This window comes from Lissotriton helveticus, chromosome 6 (assembly GCF_964261635.1).
Source record: "Lissotriton helveticus chromosome 6, aLisHel1.1, whole genome shotgun sequence".
Lineage (NCBI taxonomy): Eukaryota > Metazoa > Chordata > Amphibia > Caudata > Salamandridae > Lissotriton > Lissotriton helveticus.
In genome coordinates this window covers 195,612,402-195,635,946 of record NC_136067.1, presented here as the reverse complement: position 1 = coordinate 195,635,946, position 23,545 = coordinate 195,612,402, and the positions used below count along the sequence as shown (strand labels likewise).

Genomic DNA, 23,545 nt, shown 5'->3' with positions numbered 1-23,545 from the left:
CGATGCAGCCTTTCTATGACGCAGGTTTGGGGGTTTGGGGGGTGGGGGGGTGGACAGGAGTGCAGTGGCGGGACGTCCACTTCAGTAACCAACCACAGCCTTGTCCTTGAGGGACCGGACTGGGACTATGAGAACTTGGGACTTGTTGCGGGGAGGGGGAGGAGGGAGGTGGGGAATGTTGGGGTTGCTTATGATGCTCTGGGATTTGTTGGAAACCGCAGAGGACGGGGGAGGGATGGTGGGGAGTTTCTGGTGTTTGGTTGGGGAGTGAGGGATGGAGGGGTGGGGAGGGGGAGTTTTGGGTAGGGGCTAGGGGGTTGGTAGGGAGGGGGTGGGTCGTCCAGTGCATTATGCAGGTCCTACGCGCTTTATTGACATTCATATACCTTGCCTCGCTCAGGCGGGGATGCTGCGCTTTTACCTACACTTTCTCCTATGCCTCCGGGCAATTTTAAGGTGGTGACCCTTAATGTTAGGGGCCTCAACAATCCGGTCAAAAGGCGGGCGATCCTGTCTCTCCTAGAAAGCACCCAGGCTGATGTTTGTCTCCTTCAAGAGACACACCTACTATCCCGAGACACTCACAGACTGCGCTCACATACGTTCCCGACACAATTTTTCTCTTCTTGCACCACTAAGATGGCGGGGGTGGCAATCCTGGTGCCAGACACGTTAGGGGGAAAGTCCTCCACAAACATGCAGAACACAAAGGTTGACTTTTGGCATATCGGTTTAAGATCGGGGGTATCACCTACACAATTGGGTCCTTGTATAGCCCTAACGACCAGCAGGAACACATCTTGCACTCAGTGCTTGTGGCTTTAATATGGTCTTTGACTCGGCCATGGATAGATCAGCGCAACGCTCCCCGCAGGTCGGGGAATTCTCAACTGGGTGTAAGGCACAGTTAGCGGAGGTAGACCTACACGACCTCTGGCGCCATATGCATCCCACTGAACGGGGGATTCGTATTACTCCCATGCCCACAAGACGTATGCGAGGCTAGACCATCTCCTGGTCACGACTCCGGTGCGGGCTTTGGTCTCAGCGTCGGAACTGGGAGTGCTGTCTCTATCGGACCATGCCCCGGTCCCTGCCACTCTGTCTCTGCCGCCGGTCGTTAATCCCCCCAGAATATGGCGCCTCCGCGGCACTCTGCTACACAGGAAGGTGGTGGTTGATCGAATTGAGGGTGCGATCCGAGAGTACCTGTCCCACAACGATAACCCTGACACCACCCTAGCGACGCAATGGGCGGCCTTGAAGGCAGTCCTTAGGAGGGAATTTTTGGCGATTTCCTCTGCTGAAAATAGGGAACGTCAGACCAAGAGGGATGAACTTACCCACCGGGTCTGTGAGCTCGAACAGGACGGGAGCCCCCCGAATATGTAGGCAGCTTAAGGAGGCGAGAAAACTCCTGTCGGCCCTAGATTTGGACCACGCGGAGTACGCTGCGCTGCGCCTACGCCATGCCTACTACACCGGGGGGACCGCTGTGGCAGACTGCTGGCTAATAGGCTTCGGGTGGCGCATCAGAGTCAGCAAGTGAAAGGGATCTCTGACTACTCAGGGACGGTTGTAACGGAAGACGCCCACATAGCTGAAACATTCCGCAGATTCTACGCGGATCTATATGCCGGAGATCCGCCGGATGACCTGGCAATGTCCACATATTTGGACTCAGTCACCCTGCCCTCCCTAGACTCCTCACAGGCAGAGCACATAGATAGGACAATTAGGATAGAGGAAGTCATCTCCGCCATCGCCAGACTCAAACATGGCAAGGCACCGGGTCCGGACGGGTACACCTAGCTTTTTTATAAAACGTTCTGCACGACATTGGCCCCAATCCTCACCCGCCTTTTTAATTTGTTCGCTGCCCCCGGGGCCATTCCACCTGACCTCCTGCGGGCCTCAGTCACGGTTATCCCCAAACCTGGGAAGGATCGGATGCACTGTGGCTCATACAGGCCGATATCCCTCTTGAATGTGGATCTTAAATTGTACACTGGGATCCTTGCGGCACGTCTAGCCCCCCATCTACCGGGACTTATAGATCCGGACCAGGCGGGGTTTGTCCCGGGGAGGCAGACGGTGGACAACACCAAGAGGATCGTTCACCTCTTGGAGAAGGCCACCCGGATCCCTGGGGAGAGGATGATGCTGGCGGTGGACGCCGAGAAGGCTTTTGACCGAGTGCATTGGCCTTATCCCGAACGGGTCCTAATGAAGGCGGGCATAGGTGACAAGTTCCGCTCCATGATCCTTAATTGCTACAGATTACCGACTGCGGTGGTGCGAGTGAATGGTTACAGTTCTGGGAGCTTCAACATCGAGAGAGGTACCAGGCAGGGATGCCCGCTCTCACCACTGCTATTCGCCCTATATATGGAACCATTCGCCCAACGGGTGCGTACCAATCTGGCGGTGACAAGGGTGCGGTTTGGGGGCTTTACTCACGCTGTAAGCCTCTACGCGGATGACGTTATACTTTTGCTAGACGAGCCCCGGACGGCCCTTCCGGCATGCATTACGGAGCTGGACTCCTTTGCAGCGGTCGTGGGTTTTAAAATAAATATGGAGAAATCGATGGCTCTGGACATCTCCCTTACCCCAGCCACTAAATCTTATCTGCGGGGCCGAAACCCCATGCTCTGGACGTCGGAGCTGGTGCCTTATCTGGGGATACAACTAGCCCCTACCTTACCGGCCATGGTGACGGCTAATTACACTGCACTGGGCACGAAGATCCAGGAGGAACTAGGGCGATGGAACCGCAGCACTCTGTCCTGGTTAGCCAGAATTGCTGCTGTCAAAATGACGGTCCTACCACAGGTTCTGTACCTGTTTCGGGCCTTACCGCTCCAGCCACCGGTCGGGTGGATCCCACAGTTACAGGCAGATCTCTCATGCTTCATTTGGCAAGGCAAGAAGCCCAGGATGCGCAGGACTCTCTCCATGCTAGCCCCGGAGGCGGGTGGATTGGGAATACCGGACCTACGCAAGTACTTCCAAGCAGCGCAACTGCGTTATCTGGTTGAATGGAGCAGGTGGGAATCAGATAAGCACTGGCTCTTCCAGGATCAGGCAGTGGCGGGCCGACCCCTGCAGGAAGTCCTGTTTCAGCGCCGGCCTCACCGGCCCGCGAATGTGTATGCCTCCTTTGTCACCAGGGTACCCCTGCGGGTCTGGGATGCAACCAACCTTGCCCATAACCTTACTACGTTCCTGTCACCACTCACACCGTTGGTGGATAACCCGGATTTTACTCCAGGGATGGAAAAAGGGGCCTTTACTCACTGGCGAGCGGCCGGATGTCAAGCCCTGTGTCATATGTATAGCCCGGAAGGAATCATCCCCTTCCAGTGCTTTCGACAGGAGTTTTCACTCCCTGAATCTGAGAGACTCGGCTATATGCAGGCTCGTCACTGGGCATTACACCCGCAGGTACGGGACTCGGCCGATAGACAACTACTCCCATATGAGAAATGGCTTACGACACGTACATCAGACACAAAACTGATCACAGATCTCTACCGGCTACTGCAACCACTCTCTTCGCACCTGTACAACCCGGGGAGGGAGCGCTGGGAGCGAGAATTAGGCAGGGCACTGAGCCACAAAGAATGGGAGCAAATATCCTACAGGGCGAGACACTCGGCATACCACATGGGCCTCACTGAAACAATGACTAAGGTCTCCACCTACTGGTACTATACGCCGGAGCGGCTCCATGAAATGGACCGTAGCAGGGACGACACCTGTTGGAGAGGGTGCGGACACCGGGGCACACTGTCACACATTCTATGGGATTGTCCGCTCCTAGGACCCTACTGGAAGGAAGTGCTAGATGACATTGATTCACACTTTGACACAGAACTGCCACGCTTCCCCGCATATACCCTGTTAGGGCTTTCAAATGGGTTGATGTATCCCCTCAGATCACGCAGGGGCAGACAAATAGCCATTGCATTGGGTTCGGCAGTTCAGAACATTTTATCACACTGGCGCACTACCACACTACCCTCTCTCACGGGCTGGCTACATAGATTATGGCATGTACTGGGCATGGAGAAGTTGTTGCTCACGGTAGCGGGGGATACAGAGCAATTTAACGATCTTTGGCACCCGTTCCACTCTTTACTGCTCACTGAATTCAAGGAACTCACCTGTCCTAAATACTTTCGCCTCTTGAGGCTCACGAGTCCTGCAGCACCGACCTCCTGAGCACATAAGGGACTCTCCTTCCTCGCTAAGGGTGAACAAGGTAGACAGCTGGGAGATGACCTGCGCACTGGACGATGGGGGGTGGGCAAGGGGGGGGTAGGGGTGTTGGGGATCCTGCGACCCGGGTGTTGGGGTTGGGGGGGAGTTTAAGGAGGGAAGGTTCCTTTATCATTGCAACGATGAAGATCGTTCAGTGCTGAGGCGGACTGGCCCGTGATCGAACTGTCCTTTGCAGATATAACGCTAGAGGCATGGCCTGGTCCGCACTAACGTGATACCTCCTAAATTTTGTATGTTTGTCCCTTTATGTTGCACCAAATAAAATATTTTAAACATAAAGTGTTCCAGAGCCCATATGCACGCCAATGCCTCCTGTTCTATGACCGAAAATGTTTCCTCACTTGGGGTCAAGAACCGTGAGGCAATGGCAATGGTACACTCCTTTCCATTGACCTCTCTCTGTGTTAGTACAGCTCCTAAACCTTTGCAGCGGGCGTCCGTTGTTATTACATTCTGAAGTCTGGCGTCAAAACCTTGTAATGGAACAGTTGAACATAAATCTTTCTTCAGCTCTGCGAAAGTACTCTGACACTCGTCACTCCAAATGAACTTGTTCCTTTCCTTTATCAGTTGCCTAGTGGGTAGATCTTGTGTGAAAAGTTCTTTATGAACTTCGCATAAAATTCAATTAATCCTAGGAAGGACCTCAGTTCCTCTCTATTTTTTGGTTCAGGTGCATCATTGATGGCTTCCAACAGTTCCTTTTTGGGGCTTATTCCTTCTCCTGATAATTCATGCCCCAGATAATTCACCTTGCGACATGCGAACTTGCATTTCTTGTGCTCCACCGTCAAACCCTTTGCAGCTAGTGTTTCCAGAACTTGATGTACCTTATCGTCGTGTTCTTTACGAGTCTTTCCCATGACGAGGATATCGTCCTGGAACATTAGCAAGTCTGGATGGTCTGCAAAGATGTTCTGCATCAGTCTTTGAAACATGGCAGCGGCTGATGCCAGGCCAAAAGGAACTCTGTTGAAGCAATAGCACCCAAAAGGCGTCACAAATGTGGTCAGATTCTTACTCTCTCTGTGGAGAGGTACCTGGTGATAGACGGCCTTCAGGTCTATTGTCGAGAACCACCTCCCATCTTTTGTTCTGGCTAGCATTTCGTTGATTCTTGGCAACGGATATTGTTCTACTACTATGTTTCTGTTTAGGTCACGTAGGTCGATGCACAATCTTAAACTGCCATCTGCCCGTTTCGCTACGACTAAAGGTGCAACCCATTTAGATGCTTCCACCTGTTCAATAACACCCTCCATGAGCAGTTTGTCAAGTTGTTCCTTCACTTCTTCCTTTACTGAAAAGGGCAAGTTACGTACTTTGTGCATCACAGGTACTGCATCCTTCTTTAGAACAATCTTGTATGCATATCCTTTTAGTGCCCCTATCTTGCCATTGAAGACTCCTGGGAATTTTTCCAATAAGACTTTACTGTAACTCTCATTGTCATCCACTATTAGAATGGATCCGCCTTGGTGGGGTCAAGTTTTATTCCTAGATCCCCTTGGTCCATCCAGCCCAAAACAGACGGTCCTACTGCTGACACATAGAGTTTGCAAACTGCTTCGCTTCCCTTGAAGGCAAATTTCAATTTCCTAAATCCACAGACTTCGATTGGGTCATTATTGAATGTCTTTATTTTGATGTCTGCTTTGTCCAGATGTATACCTAAGTGCGTTCAAACTTCTCTTTCCACACCTCATTGTTAACAATTGTATAAGGAGATCCGGAGTCCGCTACGATGCTGATTTCAATTCCTCCTATTGTCATCTCACATACTGGCTTTCTGGTTCTTGTTCTCTTTTCATTTACTACGCTCTTCACGCATTCATCCTTGATACTAAGTGTAAACAGGTCTTCTTCTTCGTCCTCAGTTGTCTCTCGACTGTCAGGTTCCTCACATTCAACCATTTTTATTTTGCTTGCACCCCATCTGTAGCATGCTTTTTGGAAGTGTCAAATAAGTCCACAATTCGTGCACTTTGCACCATGTGCTGGGCAACTTCTATCATCAGCCATGTGATTTGTGCTCCCACATCTGTAACAGCGCCGTTTGTCACTGTATTGTGCTCTTACTCGCACTGGTTTGTAGCTGCTGAATGTCTGGCCTGTCTTGTTGTTTTTCTTAACATCAGTCACTTTATTTACTGTTCCACCTTCTTTCTTTTCACTGTTTTCTGCAATTACTGCTTTGGCGCACCTTCCTGTTAGTTCCGCTTTCTTTGCGATGTCTATTATGTTCTGTAAGGGATATTCTCCCTTTGCCCACAAGTTGTCCTGGATGTTGCTGTTGGAACCCTGCATTACAATTTGGTCCCTTATTAATTCATCGTGCAAGTCCCCAAAACGGCAGTTTTTTAATGCCGCGACATAGTCATCAATTGACTCCTCTTTGCCTTGTCTTCTATGAAAAAGTTTGTACCTGTCTACACCCACACATACAGTTGGTTTGTAGTAGGTGTTTAGGTCATCAATAGCGTTCTCGAACACGTCCTTTTCTCCTTCTCCCCTCGTCTTTTTATTGATGCTCTTGAACACTTTAATTCCTCCTGTTCCCAGACTGTGTAGTAGTATTTTATACTTTTTCTCTGCCTTGAATTCATCATCATCCTCAAAGTTAGAGATGTAGTTTAAGAAATATTCCCTCCATTCCTCCCACTTTACTTCAGGTTCACCTTTTCCTGGGAGGAACGCTTGTGGTGGTGTCAAGTTCCATAAATACCCTGATGCCATTATTTTCCTACTTATTTATTCCTTTTTTTCACACTGGCTATGACCTCTGTATTTTCTTTCCTTTTCCTAAAGTTATTATCTTTTCTTCCAGCAGGTGGCAGTGTTGCACTTTTAGTTCCTTTATTTGTTGTCAGGTTTATCGTACAAATCGTAATATCTGCTAGCTTAAAGCCTCTTTATCCTTTAAGTTTATAATTTACTCGTGGTGCTCCTATAGTTATTCTAACACTTTCGTTTCCCTCGCCGGTACAGAGTCTTCATATCAAAGCGTTTTGTTTATTCTATAAAATGGCCGCCTGCGCGTGACGTAGACGCGCTTTTCAGTCAGCTTGAGGCACACTGCTGAGGAGACTTGCGCTCAGCTGTAAACTGTCAAATCACTGACATGCTCCAAACGGCTGATAGATACAACTGGCAAACGTCTCTTCAGGCTCACAGAGAAACAGAACTATTTCCTCAATGTTCTCCTTCAAATAATTTCACCACGCTGTATCATTTTTAGTTGTGTTGAACTCTGCCTTAGCACTGTCTCACATATGGATATACTATTTTTGATCTTTCATTCTGTCCAGGTCCAAACCTTTGCTGTCGTTTACACTGCAGTCTTCCTTAAATTCATTATATCTTCCGTTTATTTTACTTAAATTATCCTTTCATTACTTTATTTTCATTTCGTTTCACTCACGATTTTTTTCATTCAGCTTTGTTTAGTGGGTTCCTGTGTTGTTGTCCTCATCGCCAACTTTGTTAAGAAGTTCCTCTGACACGTATGTTGATTAAACTTCTTTAATGCTATACACCAACACACGCTCAAGCCTGCCACTTGCTGTCATCTGTCAACATTCCAGAGACAGCTGGTGACGTGGGCACAGGGCGTACGGTGTCCTGGAAGGGACACTAGTAATCACAACAGTCTTTTTTAAACTTTTTTTGAATGAATTCAAAGGTTGTAGTATGAATATTATAAGTAAATGTCACTTTACACATGCATATTTCTTCGCAGAGAACCTTACATTTGTGGTTTGGTGGTTAGGGTTTTGATGTTCCGAAAAATATGTAAGGCAATATCTTACTTACTAGAAATATTTCTCTTGTCTTCTGGTACGTGCCGAAATATACATCGATTTGCAGAAAACTCGGCACCCTTCGCAGCTTCTTCATTCCATGCCTTCAAAGAAAATAAATACGGTGGTACAGTGCTTAAATTGCATTACTTAGAAACATATATCAACAGTCGATCAGTAGGCATTTGGGCCAGCTTAAAAGAACAAGTGAAGAAGGGATACCATAAAGGAGAGAAAATAATGCACATTTAGCTCCTGCCACAAATTCAAACAGAGATAGTTAAATTGTTTACTATGTCAAAACGAACTGAAATTCACAGAATGTCTTGAAATGTTAACATGTATACTCTAATTTCAGTACAATTGTGAAAAAAGTGGAAGAGAAAAGTCCAAACCTTGCCCAAAAGATGGGAAATTGCAAATGGACGGTTTGAGAAAGATACTGGATCCGTAAAGAAGGAACCGTACCGGTTTCACAATGCTTTTTTAAATGTTTACATGAAACAGCCTTAACCCCGCAGTCAGAACCTGGCATGCCGTTACCATGCAGGCTTAAAGACTTAAGCAACATTACTACACAAGACTTTACCACACAGGATATAAAACGAATATGCCTTTACCATGCATGCCATTACTACATTTGGTTGTGAAGGCACGATTGATAAGGCACATTCATTTTTGAAGTTTTAAAGGTAAATATATGAAAGTATTAAAGGTTTTAATATCTAAGTGTTTTAAGTGTTTATATGCGTACACACACACATATATATACATATATATATATATTACCTACTGGAGGTCTTGGTTCAGAAAATGACCTTTTTTTTAAATGGTGTAAATCCGTTCAGTAGTTTCTGAGAAAATAGAAAAAGAAAACATTTCGATATCTGGGACAGTGGTGGATTCGCAAACCCTCCCGAGCACGAGCTTCACTGTGATTGGCTGACAACCCTCCAAACCAGGAAGTGTTGGCAGCCATCTTGTGACTTGTAGAAACGAGTCACAAGAAAACAGTGAAACACAGTGAAAAAGCAAGAAAAGGGGCCAGGGTAAAAATACCCTGACCCCCTAGGCCTGCACAGGGGGCCCACAAGGAAATCGCGTTGGGATCGCGAATCCTGCCAAAATTATATTTGTAAAAAAAGTGTGGGCTCCCGCGCTTCATTTTGAAAAAGCCCCCGCGTGGGCCAGGTCCCGGGGGCACTCGCAAATTAACTAGCTGTGGCCGGCGGTGGCCCCTGGGACTGTCACCTCCTGGGGTTTATTACATTTTATGCGGGGGGCACTGCATCCCCCCACAGCCCTGGGGACCGCCACCTCCCCGGGGCTGTAAAGAAAATGCGAGGGGGGTCCCAATCCCCCCATGCTGCCCCAGGGACCATCATCTCCTGTGGCTTTCAGAATAAACCAAGGGGGCCCATTGCCCCCCCCACAGCCCTGGGGTTCACCACCTCCCCAGGGCTCTGTTTACGTTAAGTAAGCGACGCAGAGCTGCATTGCAGAGAGGTGCTCTTAGGCCACTCACTTTTTACACCGCTGTGCAAACGCGGCTTCTGTTACACTGCTGGTGGGGCTATGAGTTCCTCTTGTGTCCTGAGGACCTCAGGACACAAGTGAATTTCATCATCGAGCAACAGTACGCCAGAAGCCGTGTTTGCAGTTTGGTGTAAAAAGGGGTGTGGCCTAAGAGCACCTCTCTGCAATGCAGCTCTGTGGCACTTACTGGAGGTGCCTGGTGGGCTACTGAAAAAACATAGGATTGAGGCACGTTTTCATTAGAAGTTTCATATTAAAAAACTATTGAAATTCACTGAAAAAAACATAGCTATAACATGCCTGACACCTATGGTTTGGCAGTGATTATCAAAGTTTTTTTAAATGCTAAATTCTAACTATAACGGCCATGAAACCTACAGTTTTTTCAGTGAATATATGTATATATATATATATATATATATATTACCTACTGGCGGTCGCCAGTAGGTATATATAGTTAGGATTTTTTCTCTATGGGATTTTTGAAAATTCTATGTCTAATAACTTTGGCGTTTGTGGACGGAATTGGCTGAAATTTTCAGGAAAATGGCACATTTTGTTTCTGAGCAGCCCTTAAAAAATTTGGGGGGGGTTCGTCAAGGGGGGGCCGAGAAAAAAGGGGGGTCCCAAAACGTGTTTTTAACATTGAGTTTTCCATAGGGCGGTTGGCCTCACTTTTAGCCCGAACGGCTGAATGGATTTGCACGAAACTTGGCAAAATTGTAGGGACTGGTAGCCCGATGTGCCTTTTGTAGGTCTCAATATATGTGCTCCAGTGGATTTTGAGAAATTAACGTTTAAAAAAAGATATATATCTGTAACAGCGGACCGGGCAGCGCTCCAGTACGCGTACTTTTCGCGCAACGGAGCTTTGTGAAGCGAAGCTGATTGGTTCTCCGGCGTCTGTAAACATTCCAAACAGTCCGTAGCGGCCGCCATCTTGTCTCTCGGTAGGATCGAGAGACAAGAGGAGGCCAAAGCGAAGGGGCAAATGACCATAAGGGGGAATAGTAGATCCTCGCTGACCCCCTACGTTTGATGTGGAGATTTTAAAAGGGTCCCGCGGGGCAAAAAAAAAAATAATAATAATAATCGAACGGCTGAATGGATTTGCACGAAACTTGGCAAAATATTAGGGACTGGTAGCCCGATGTGCCTTTGCTAGGTCTCAATATATGTGCTCCAGTGGATTTTGAGAAATTAACGTTCAAAAAAGATATATATCTGTAACAGCGCTCCGCTTCGCGTACTTTTCGCGTTACGGAGCTTTGCGAAGCTGATTGGTTCTCCGGCGTCTGTCAACATTCCAAACAGTCCGTAGCGGCCGCCATCTTGTCTCTCGGTAGGATTGAGAGACAAGAGGAGGCCAAAGCGAAGGGGGAAATGACCATAAGGGGGCATAGTAGATCCTTCCTGACCTCTTCGGTTTGATGTACCATTTTGCCAAGTTTGGTGTAATTCCGTTCAGCCATTCAGGCTGTAGACGTATGTAAATGTCCTATGGAAAATTGCATGGGGAAAACACATTTGAAAGTGTTGAAATTTAGAACCAATTAAAATGTTAGTTTGGTTTTGTATTTGTGTGTGATGAAAGTTAATTGGTTATGTATATATGTCAAATGAGAGGAAACCACAGCCATTTTGTGATACTACTGTCTGAGGTACATTTGTGAGGAATTTTTGGTGGTGAATTTCTGGTGTTTGATTTACACAGTACTAACACTTCTCCTACTTTTAAAAAGGTGAGTTGTTAATTTGTAAGGGGAACTATGTTGTACACTTGAAGATAATTTGAAAAATGTTTTCTGTTATTTATTTGCAGTCCTTCTGTTATACTAAATACTTGATAAAGTTAGTTTTATATTATGTATTACTAAAAACGATAAATGAAAGTGATTATTTTTTTCTGCAATTTACAGCAAGCAATTTCAAAATAAAATGGCTCACAATGAAGAGACCGTGGCAATTTCTTTTAAATTGTCCACTACATTGATTGAAATTGAGAGCACCAATAATGAAATATTGTCACAAGGAGGAGATGACTTGTATGATTCCATTAGATTGATTGAAATGGACAGCACCAATAATGAAATATTGTCACAAGGAGATGACTTGAATGATTCCACTACATTGATTGAAATTGAGAGCACCAATAATGAAATATTGTCACAAGGAGGAGATGACTTGTATGATTCCATTAGATTGATTGAAATGGACAGCACCAATAATGAAATATTGTCACAAGGAGGAGATGACTTGAATGATTCCACTACATTGATTAAAATTGAGAGCACCAATAATGAAATATTGTCACGAGGAGATGACTTGAATGATTCCACTACATTGATTGAAATTGACAGCACCAATAATGAAATATTGTCACAAGGAGGAGATGACTTGAATGATTTTTTTGATCAATCTGTTGATGGCGAATTTATCGAATGTTTGGAGACCATAGAGTTAGAAGAATCATCATTGCAGACTTTTCATGAGGAAATTGCTGATGAGGACATGTTACTAGTTCTTTCAAATTTAGAAAATTCTGAAGAATAAATTTATATTTAGAAATCGTTTGAGACATTATTCATTTTTATTTTTAATTTATGAGGTTGTAGCGAAGTGATTGTAGTATAAAATGAGACTTATAGTATAGAGTGCAACATTTTTATGTTACATGGTAAGTTTACTCATATTTACTTCCCTTCTGCCACTATATTATCTCCAATGTGTATTTGACATCTCTTCTTCATCTCCGGCCTCCTTTCTCTCACTGTGTGTCTCCGATGCATCTTATCGCTGCTATTTTGTGTAATTACAGAAGAGAGTAAAATAAAATAGTTCAGAACGTGAAAAGGGGGCAAAGTAGAGTACTCCTCACCCCCTAGGCCTTTTTAGGCTGTCCCAAAAGGATCAGTTTCTGCTTTCCTGAGAGATTATGGTATGAGTTCCATATACCACAATAACTTGCATTACAACATGCAAGATATCTATCTCCTATTACCAACTTTTGGAGATATTCGCGCTAAGCGCGAATATCTCCAAAAAGTAACACCTGCCCTGAGCAGTTCTTAGCCATGTTATCCAATGGGAGGTGGATAACATGGCTAAGAGCATTAGCTCGGTAATGCATGAATATCGCGGAGTTTTTAGCGATATTCATGCATTGCGGCCGTTTATTATCGCATTTGCGATAAACCTTGATAATAGCAAGGTTTATCTTCGATAATTTCTGACGATGCTTAGCGGTAAAAAATTCGTTGGTAAGCATCGTTAGCGATAAATATCGCTTAACTTTGGTAATATGCCCCAACGTCTGTTAACGTTCGATTCGAAGGAAATGAGGAAGTGTTGAAAAACATTGTCTGCGCCATCTTGCCTTTTTTGAAATGCCACACTTTTGTCGTGCACGGCAGCCATTTTAGATGCCTTGACCAGACCCACTCTCTGCACGCTGTCGATTCGTAGCATGGCTCCTCACCCTCGCAAGCATCTTCCCCAGGCACTGGTCACCCCCGCTCTATGTCTTATGCATGGGCAATAAACCTCCCCCCATCTGCGCTGCTCTTCCCTGAGAATCACACTCTGTGCCCGCCCGACACCTCCCTTTCGCCCTATTCACTACCGCACCCTCTGACACTCCTCTTCCTCTGTGTCCGATTGTCCAGGCTATCACCTAGCCCTGCAGATGTAGTTTATGGCCCCAGCTGTAAAGAATCACCCCTCTTCAAAGGAGTTATAGTAGATCAAGGCCCACACCCGATGAGATCCGTCACACCACACGTGTTCCTACTATCTGAAAACCATCCTGTATTGTGATTGGGGAGGGGACCGAGCCTGAAGCGGAAGATTCCAGGAATGACTCTTTGTACATCAAAGTTTTTACAATTATGTGTCACATTAAAAATATATAGCACTCCAACAAAGTAGTAGGAATATAAAACTTTAATAACATATAAATATATACAACAAAACAAAAACAGTAAAAACATTTAAACAACGAAGAGACCGTGGCAATTTCTTTTGAATTATCCAATAGATTTATTGAAATTGACAGCACCAATAATGAAATATTCTTGTCAGTAGCGGTCTGTTGTGCGAATAGTTCCAAGGCAGCAGAACGCGCTGAAATCTAGATGGCACGAAAGTGATGTCTAGTAAGTTGCCGCCCAGCAAATAACGGCGTGGGGCGCCGCGGGGGTGAGTGAGTCCAGTAGGCACCACAGCTATTCTTACCGGCATTGCAGAATTACTGCTGGGGACAATGCCTGTGCTGTAGCAGGGTCACAGCAGAAACAAAAAGGATTCTGTTGAAGATGTTGTTGGTTTTAAATTTGAAAACAGTTCTGGTGTCAACTGCTATGCTAATGTAGTGGTTAATGTTTTGTTTTCTCTAGAAAATGTAAAAGAGGGGGAGGCAGTCCAAAGTTCCGTTAAAAGGGCAAAGGAAAGGATCGGTGGTTTGAACTATCAGTCAAAAAGGGGAGGGGGTGCAACAATTTTTCCTACCGGGTCACACTGTGCTTTCACCGGAACTGAGGTCTGCAGGATTCTAGTAATTCAAAGTGAGGCTGGCGCCAGCATGGGAGCGCCGACGTCCCGCGGATACAGTTTCGTCACTCCACGGGCGATCATGGCAGTCATTCCCCATCGGGGGTCGGAGACTCCCGCGGCTCCTCTAGAATCTTCAAGGTCGTGGAGGACTACGGTGGTGGAGTCAACCAGTGACCGGGCCATTTCTTTATGCTGGGCCCGCTCTTGCCAGGTCGACCGCCATTTTGAGAGTTCGGTAGCTACTGGCGATCGCGGGGTCAAATGAGCGGACGGGCTCCACCCTGCCGGGCGAGACGTTGCAGCATGGCCACAGTGGAAGAACCCTTTTCCGGGCGCCTGGAGCGCTGAGGGTGCAGCTGGGAAGCCTCCACCTGGGGAGGCGGGATAGGCCTGTTCGCACCGTCTCTCCCTCCCAGTGCACCCCACGGCGTCTCGCTTGAGATTTGTTATGGCCGGACCAGGCGATGAGGACGAGGGGGGGGGGGTCGGAGGCATGTGCAAGACATCCCCCCCCAGTGTTGTCGCAGCCATTATTCATGAAAGAAGAAGTGTCCCGTCCGTCTTCGGGCCGGGCTTCCGGTAGATGTCGGCCGGACGCCCCTGGCTCTGGCCCCATGAACGGGTTTCTTGGTTTATCGGCTGCAGCCGGATCCCGTCGGCCTCGGCCCCCCGACCGTTGGTGGCCGGACCGGAAGAGCATGTGGCGGGAGTACCTGCAACTCTCAAGGGCCACCGCGGCCGGACTGGGAGAGAGAGGGGAGGGTCGAGGAGACATTCCCCCCCCTGCAACTGTTCAGCGTTGTAAAGGCAATCCCCAGGCCGGGTCCCGCTGGCCTCGGCCTCTCCTCCGGCTACACCCTACGTTAGGATCTCCTGGCCGAGGCGTGGCAGCAGGACCTGCCTTATATGGGCTGCTCCCGGCTGGGCGTAGCCGCAACCCTGCCCCACCTTGGAAGTTTCCAGAGTGGGGGCGGATGTTCTACTGACTTGCATTTTCCCTAGTCTATCGATTTTTTTGGCGTGGCAGGCGGTGGGACAGCGAGGGGTGATTTGGTTTCTCTTACTGTTTTTCTGGTCTCTCACCACTGGCATATTTTAACGTTTTCTTGTTTCTAGGACATTAATAGGTTTTATCATTACGTTATGTTATCGTTTCTTTGTTCGTTGTTTAATAAAAGTTCATGTTCATCAGTGGCCTACTGATTTTCGTTTTCCTATTCTTTTCTTTCCAGGTTGTTTCATGCTAAAGTTTCTGTTAACAGGATACAGTGATCACTTCGTTATTATTGCATATGTCCCTTTCACTAGGGGTGCTCTCTGGTCGGGCCAGATGACGTATCTCTAGTAAATGGTCCGGGTGAAACAGGTGCATCAATCAGTGGGGAGTAGATAGGCATGACAGATTACAACGGGGGAGAAAGGTCAGCATTACGTACCCTTTCACTACTTGCAAAGATTTTCCTACGTTTATTTGCAAACAGGAAATACCTCCAAAAAGAACTAATTCCCAAACAGTCAATGTTCGGACAATCAATCAATCAATGAGGAATGAAATAGGTACGACGTGTTAAAGGCTTGCGTTACCTACCCTTCACTATCTGCAAAGGGAGAGAGAATATTCCTATTCTTCCTCGTTTGCAGGCAGAAAAGATCCTTAAGAGAACCAACTTCGAACAATTCAATGCTCGATTCAAACAATCAACAAGGGGTACTGTGAACACAAATGAACGCCGCTTATGTACATACGCATTGCTATTTTCAACAGGTTGTTCCTAATGTTTCTATTTTAGCGAGGTCAAAAAGAGATCCCATTAGTGGCCTACTGATTTTGCTCGATTCCTTTTGTTTTTTTACACGATTTTTCGCTATCTGCAAAGACTAAACAGAGTATTGCGACTCTGTGCTTGTTTGTAAATAGAGAATGAACCAAAGAGAACAATCAATCAAATGGAGAGAGAAGCAGGCACGACGGATTACAAAGGGGGCAAAGGGCTGCGTTAACTACCCTTCACTATCTGCAAAGAGAGAGTACTCCTAATAGAAATGAGGGGTGGGGGGCAGCATTCAAAGCAGATCAGTGTGCATAAACACGAAAATGTTTTTACTTACCACGTACTTGACATTCGACAGCTTATGATATTTGCTATTAAAAAACCATTGAAATTCACTGAAAAAACCATAGGTTATAGACCATATATAGTTAGGAATTAGCATTTACAAAACCTTGAAAATTCACTGAAAAAACCATAGGTTATAGACCATATATAGTTAGGAATTAGCATTTACAAAACCTTGAAAATTCACTGCAAAAACCATAGGTTAGAGACCATATATAGTTAGCTGGACATTTTATTGACATAAAACCAATGAAATTCCATATATAGTTAGTTGCACTAACTATATATCGCGCACCCGCAATCCACTGCTGATGATGTCACATATTACATCATTCATGATATGGTCAGTGACATCACTGATGACATCACTGATGACATCTCAAATGACATCACTGATGACATCACTGATGACATCTCATTTGACATCAATGACCACATCACTGATGATATCATTCATGTGACAATACAATGCATCTCCTCACATTTTAATATAACCTCTGTTTCACCCAGTGTTAAAAAGAGAGTATAATTTTTGAAACCATTGACACACCAATACTAGTTACTACATACGCACTCACTGATTGCTACGTCTACACACACCTTCACTCATTCACCCATACAATCATTCATACATACAATCACTCATCTTTACAACACTATCATATGCACTCATACACCTATACAGACACTCACAGTCTGCCACTCATCCATGGAGTTACTCACACACCTAGTCAGTCCTATAAAGAATCAATGACACTGCCATTTTCTTGTCTATACAGTTAAACATAGAGCACCTTACATTTTCAAACATATACTAACACATACTTACCTTCTTATACAATCATTGATACAAGTACAGATTGATCTGCACAGAGTCACACACCTCCCAGCTAGCCACACACACACTCAGTCTCCCATACAAATACTTGGGCAATCAATCAATAACCCATATAGTTACTCATATAGCTACTGATCAACACATGCAGCAGTTTACAGAACAACAGACATAATGATGCACAAATTAAGACAGTTTAGTCACTAACCCATGCACTCAGTGAGACACATTTAATCACTCACTCATACAGTCAGTCATGCACCTACTAAATCCTTCGTCCAGACACTTACACATCCACTCATTCTTCAATATGTAAGACATATTTAAACTTTATAGAAACAAAAAATCACTGGATGTTGTTATCAGTGATGTCATCAGTGATGTCATTTGAGATGTCATCAGTGATGTCATCAGTGATGTCACTGACCATGTCATGAATGATGTAATATGTGACATCATCAGCAGTGGATTGCGGGTGCGCGATATATAGTTAGTGCAACTAACTATATATGGAATTTCATTGGTTTTATGTCAATAAAATGTCCAGCTAACTATATATGGTCTCTAACCTATGGTTTTTGCAGTGAATTTTCAAGGTTTTGTAAATGCTAATTCCTAACTATATATGGTCTATAACCTATGGTTTTTTCAGTGAATATATATATATATATATACATATGAGCAGCTTCTGTCTCTCCAATGCGGCACACAAATATATATATATGTATGTATATATATATATATATATATATATATATATATATATATATATATATATATATATATATATATATATATATATATATATATATATATATATATATATATATATATATATATATATATATGGAAACCAAATCCTGAATTTGAAAAAGCGAACTCCTCCACCAGGAACGGACCACCACAAAAGGTTTCAAAATTTCAGTACAATTTATTCAGCCTTCTCACACAACATGACGCGTTTCAGCCGGGTCGCCCCGGCCTTGTTCACATGCCATGTCAGGTAAAAAACACCCTTTAAATACTATGAAACAATGCAAAACCCTCCCATTTTCACATGAAAAGGGTAAAAAGACTAGTAGTCAATTTTAAAGTGCATAGTGCAATCGAGTAAACACAAGTCCTGTGACAAGAGTTCAACAATTAATTTTGTACATTGTTCAACTTAAATATTACTTACACTTGATTAAATGCAAAATATTTTAAAGATTTTAAAGAAATCCAGGGCCAGTGCCCAAGTCTTAATCCATAAACAGGACTACTTGTATAACACGATTTTGACAACCATTGATCATAGTAAAACCCATATGTGCAAATAGTAAAATGTAGTTGGTTACAACCCTACATGAATGCTAAATTAAAATAAATGAATGTGCGGATGCAATTATCAAGCAGTCTAGCAAAAAACCAAAGAGATGAATACATTGTTCGACAATCTTCTACAATTCTATCTTCAAATTCGAAAGTCTTTAAAAAGGATCAGTTCTCAACAGAGAAATATAAATGTGTATAAATATAAATTAAATAAATATTACTAGGCTAATAAGTGGAATCATACTGAAGTGATTATACATATCTAAAATATTAACAATAGATTGATAACCCTCTCCCAGAAAACCCCATAGTCACACTAGAACAAACTAGAAGACCAATAAGGTAATATACAATAAAAGGTTACGTTAAAAATCCATTCTATTCTCAGAATAATAAATTAACCCATAATTATAAAATCTAAATTCATATATATACACAAATTAATAACATCTGTATACGAGGAGCTCAGTTCATCATGAAGTGAACATAACATAGGTATAGATATAGTACAAGAGGAATAGCCTAATATTGAGCCCAATATCACATAGACATCTAAAACCTTCTTGATACAGAACCAACAGAAACTTGTACATTCATAGAAAATTGACCATATCTTCCCCAGTGTTCAAACCGTTGGGTATCTTGGTATTCAATCTAACTATGTATTGACTTTCTAATTGGCGGAGTTTCTTCTCCCTATCTCCACCACGTATTGATTTTGGAACAGAGTCAATTACATAGTATTTGAGGTCATCTAATTTGTTTTGATGTACAAGTTTGAAATGGCGGGCAACCGGATAAGATGGATCAGAATTCACGATTGCCCGCAGGTGTTGGAGAATCCTATTGAAAACTGGGAGTTTAGTACTACCAATGTAGGATAGATGACATGTGCATTCTAAAACATATACCGCTCAATCGGTTTTACAAGTAAAGTAACCATTGATCTTATTAGGTATACCTGAAAAAGGGTCTACAAAAGATTGTTTGTTGATACCAAACTTACATGCACGACAAGAGAAGCATTTTACAAAACCTCTCTTGTCAGTTAGCCAATTCCTTTTATCTATCACTTCAGGACTAGTTCTAACTAGAGCATCTCGCATTGACGGTGCTCTTCTGAAAGTGACAGTAGGCTTATCAAGAAGTTCTGGTGACAAGATAATGTCAGTGTGAAGGATAGGCCAATGCCTACTCACAATTTTCCTGATATCATGTTCTTGACTACTATAGGTAGCAATTAACCTCACTGGTGGTAAAGTCATTTGTCCAACCTCAGTCTCATCAGTCACCTCACTGACCTCTGCTGCAGCAATTATGTTCAATTTGTCAAGTGCCTGCTGTAGATCTTTGGCACTATATCCTCTGTTCAAAAATCTTTCCTTGGCTTCATGTAGACAAATGTCTAAATCCTCCTTTCTATTACAGATCCTTTTTATACGTAAAAACTCACCATAAGGAATGCTTTTTATGAGGACCCTAGGGTGAGCGCTGCTGGCATGAAGAATGGAATTTCCAGCTGTTACTTTGCGGTGTAATTTTGTGCAAATATTCATTTGATCAATAAATACCTCTACATCTAAAAATTCTACCCTAGAATCACTGACCTGTGCCGTAAATTTGAAATTAAGAGAATTGCTATTGATCTCCCTGACAAATTCCATAGCGGAGTCTTTTGTACCTTTCCATATGACAAACACGTCACCAATAAAACGCCACCATCTGATGACGTGTTCTGAATAATCTTCACTATGGGTCTGCATGAGGACGTGCTTCTCCCACCAGCCAACGTGCAAGCACGCATAGCTTGGAGAGAAGCACGCCCCCATAGCGACACCCCTAAGCTGATGAAACAATTCCATGTTAAAAATAAAGAAATTGTTAGTTAGACACATTTCCGTCATCTGGAGTAAAATTTTGTTGTGCTCATTATAACAGATATTTCTGTTAGACAGGAAGAATTCAATAGCATTCAAGCCATCTTGATGATTAATACTCGTATATAAGGAACAGATGTCCAGCACTACCAAGTGATAACCATCCTCCCAAGTAACATCTTTAAGTTTATCCAAAAAATGTCCTGTATCTCGAATAAAAGAAGGCAAATCAGCTACATAGTCGTGAAGAAAAAAATCCACGTACTTAGACATTGATTCAAGTAAACTACCTTGAGCCGAAATAATGGGACGCCCTGGCACTGGGGTTATCTGTTTATGAATTTTAGGGAGTAGGTACAGGGTTGGGGTAATAGGATGCTCTGTTCTTAAAAAGTTGTATTCATCCTTATCAATTAAACTCTCTCTCTTCCACTTAGATAGTTCTTTAAAATTCTGATCCTTTACTTTCAAAAGAATTGGAAAGGCTACCTGCTTGTAACATTGAATATCACTCAATTGCTTTTTAGCCTCTTCCAAATAGGCATCTCTAGGCCAGAGGACAATATTTCCGCCTTTGTCAGCTTTATTAATTATGATATTCTTTTCTTTAGTAAGTTTGTCCATAAGGCGGAAATATTGTTGTTCTCTATATTGAATCTTTTTATTCATAGAAATGCATTTTATATGAAGAGTCTTAAGATCATTAATCACGCAGTCACCAAAAATATCTATGGCATCTCTTGCCATGACCGGCATGAATGTCGATGGTGGGCGAAAAGGAGTAAGGGCAGCGTTAGATGTTGAAATACCCATGCCTAAGAGATCTTCCTGTGTGTTTAAATCACTCTCATCATTATCATCTGCCAATCCACTCACTGTACAAAGAGCAGGTACATCAGCTACTTGAAAACGAGTACTGGGCTGATTATTAGCATTGATCACTGTTGCCTTAACGTTTGCTTTCTTTAGTTTATGGAACTTTACAAGTTTTAACTTTCTGATAAATTTGAAAATGTCAATACGAGATTGTACATATTTAAAAAAATTGTTTGGACAGAAAGAAAGTCCCAGAGACAGCAGCTGTAATTCTGCAGTATTTAATTCAAGCTCAGTCATGTTTATAACAGTGTTGACAGACGATAAGTCCACATCCTTTGACTGGCTCACATGCGTGTTCAATTTCTTTTCTTGAAGCCTCCGCGCCTTCCTCCTCTCTTTGCGTTGCTTGTTCCGTCTGCAGCATTTTGTGGCTGCATTTGGGGTGCCCATGATCTGAGTGTTTGGCGTCGATGCTATATCATAAACCCCAATTCTTCCGAGGGAGTGAAGCTTTGAGGTTCCGACAGGTTTAAATGATGCTCGTTTTCTCCTGAGATTGATTCGGCATTGCTAGATATTATACTAGATCCTGAACTTGATGCAATATCAGAGATAGTTCCTTGGTTTACAGAGATTAACGGTGGTTGGACCTTGTTGATTGCCAGTTTTTTGACATTATCGAAACGCATGGCAAAGGTAAAAATACGTCCAGTTTCGTAATCGCGTTTGTCACGCGCAAATTTAGTTATTTTACGATTCATTATAGTACTCTCATGTTTATCAAGGCGTCTTTGTATCTCTTCTCTTCCTTTCTTTACCGCATCTTTTTGATCTAATGCATCAAGTTCTGCAATTAACAACTCAATTTCTGCCGCTATTTCCACTCTGTCTATCTCAGCGTATTTGACAAGCATTATAACCATATTCATGGAACATTCTAGATTGTTCGTAGCCCACTCTTTCAACATCAAAGGATTAGGTTTTTCAAACGAAGGTGCAATAAGAACACCCAATCCTCAAGGCACCCTTCCTGCCTCTTTATACTTTTCCAAGGATCTTCGTACCCACCATTTTGCAAGTTCATTTTTTTGAAGTTTTTCAAGTTTTTTTAGTAAGCTTTTCATGTCTTTCACCTCTGTGGTTTGCATTTTATGCTGTTGCCCGGTCCCTGAAGTTACCGGCATATTGGCAAACATTGCATCCGCACGCTCATCACGGTTCCTGAGCACGTCAGTTGTGGACGCCATAGCGCTAATATTTAGGCAAGTATATAGATATGCACAGTTCTATTAATATTGCGACTTGCTTTTTTATCACTGTCCCAAACCAACCGGCAACCTAATGTTCGAAACAGGTATTGGTATATGAGGTAGGGAAATACCAAGTCGCAAGAGAGAGAGAGAGAGAGAGAGAGAGGGAGAGATGTGTATATATATAAATATATTTACTGAAAAAACCATAGGCTTCAGATATGTTATAGTTAGGAATTAGCGTTTAAAAAACCTTAGAAATTCACTGAAACAACGATAGGTTTCAGGGGTGTTATAGTTAACTGGACATTTCACTCATACAAAACCATTGAAATTCCTCCATTATAGTTGTACTAACTGTAACTCGCACGCCCGCAATCCACTGCTGATGATGTCACATATTACATCATTCATGACATAGTCAGTGACATCACTGATGACATCTCAAATTACGTCACTGATGACAACACTGATGACATCACACATGTGACAATCTGATAAACCTGATCATACACTAGTATAACTTTTCATCACTCACTAAAAAATATAGAGTACCATTTTTAAAAGAATGACACACCAACTTAACTTTCTAAAAACCCACTAACTGCTTTGTAGATCTACACACACATCTAAACACTTACGTATACTTTTACTCATTCATGCTGACAAAGATCAATATAACCCTATTAAATATACTTATAGACTTATATTGACATTACCCATCAGCACACATTTTAATGAGTTATATAGTCATCCAACTCCTTATTCACATTATTCATTATACTTACATTTACTCAGCTATACACTCCTACAAACATCACTTTATCTATTCATATAGATACTAACTCATACTTAGTGTGTTATAAAATCAGTATAACAAGTATTTAGTTTTCCATACAGTAACTCAGACAATGCCTGACTGTTATGTATACTTATTTATATATATAAAAACTGTCACATATCCTGCATTTATATTTCTACTCTCTTGGACATGTACCATTGAGAAATGCATTTAATTATCAACACACCCATAAAGAGACTCACTCACCCAAACAACTGTTTCCACATACAATCTTAACCTCATATATCTACTAAATCAACTATTTACACATCTTTGAACAGTCACACACACCTCCCACCCAACCACACACACATTTAC

General features: G+C 43.3%; 1 protein-coding gene across 2 annotated transcripts in view; it reads right to left on the bottom strand.

The window, feature by feature from the left end:
* The window catches only part of LOC144761283 (cysteine-rich secretory protein 1-like), an 84,322-nt gene extending 76,467 nt beyond the window's left edge, over positions 1-7,855 (bottom strand). Inside the window, exon 1 of one of the 2 annotated variants that reach the window (XM_078646730.1) lies at positions 7,709-7,855. Coding sequence is in view for 1 of the 2 variants with exons in the window: in XM_078646729.1 (XP_078502855.1) it covers positions 4,170-4,233 (64 nt within the window). In the remaining variant the exon portion in view is untranslated. Of the gene's footprint in view, positions 1-4,169; positions 7,648-7,708 lie in introns of those variants that run through there. The other variant, XM_078646729.1, reaches the window with a different exon arrangement.
* Positions 7,856-23,545: the final 15,690 nt, after the last annotated feature.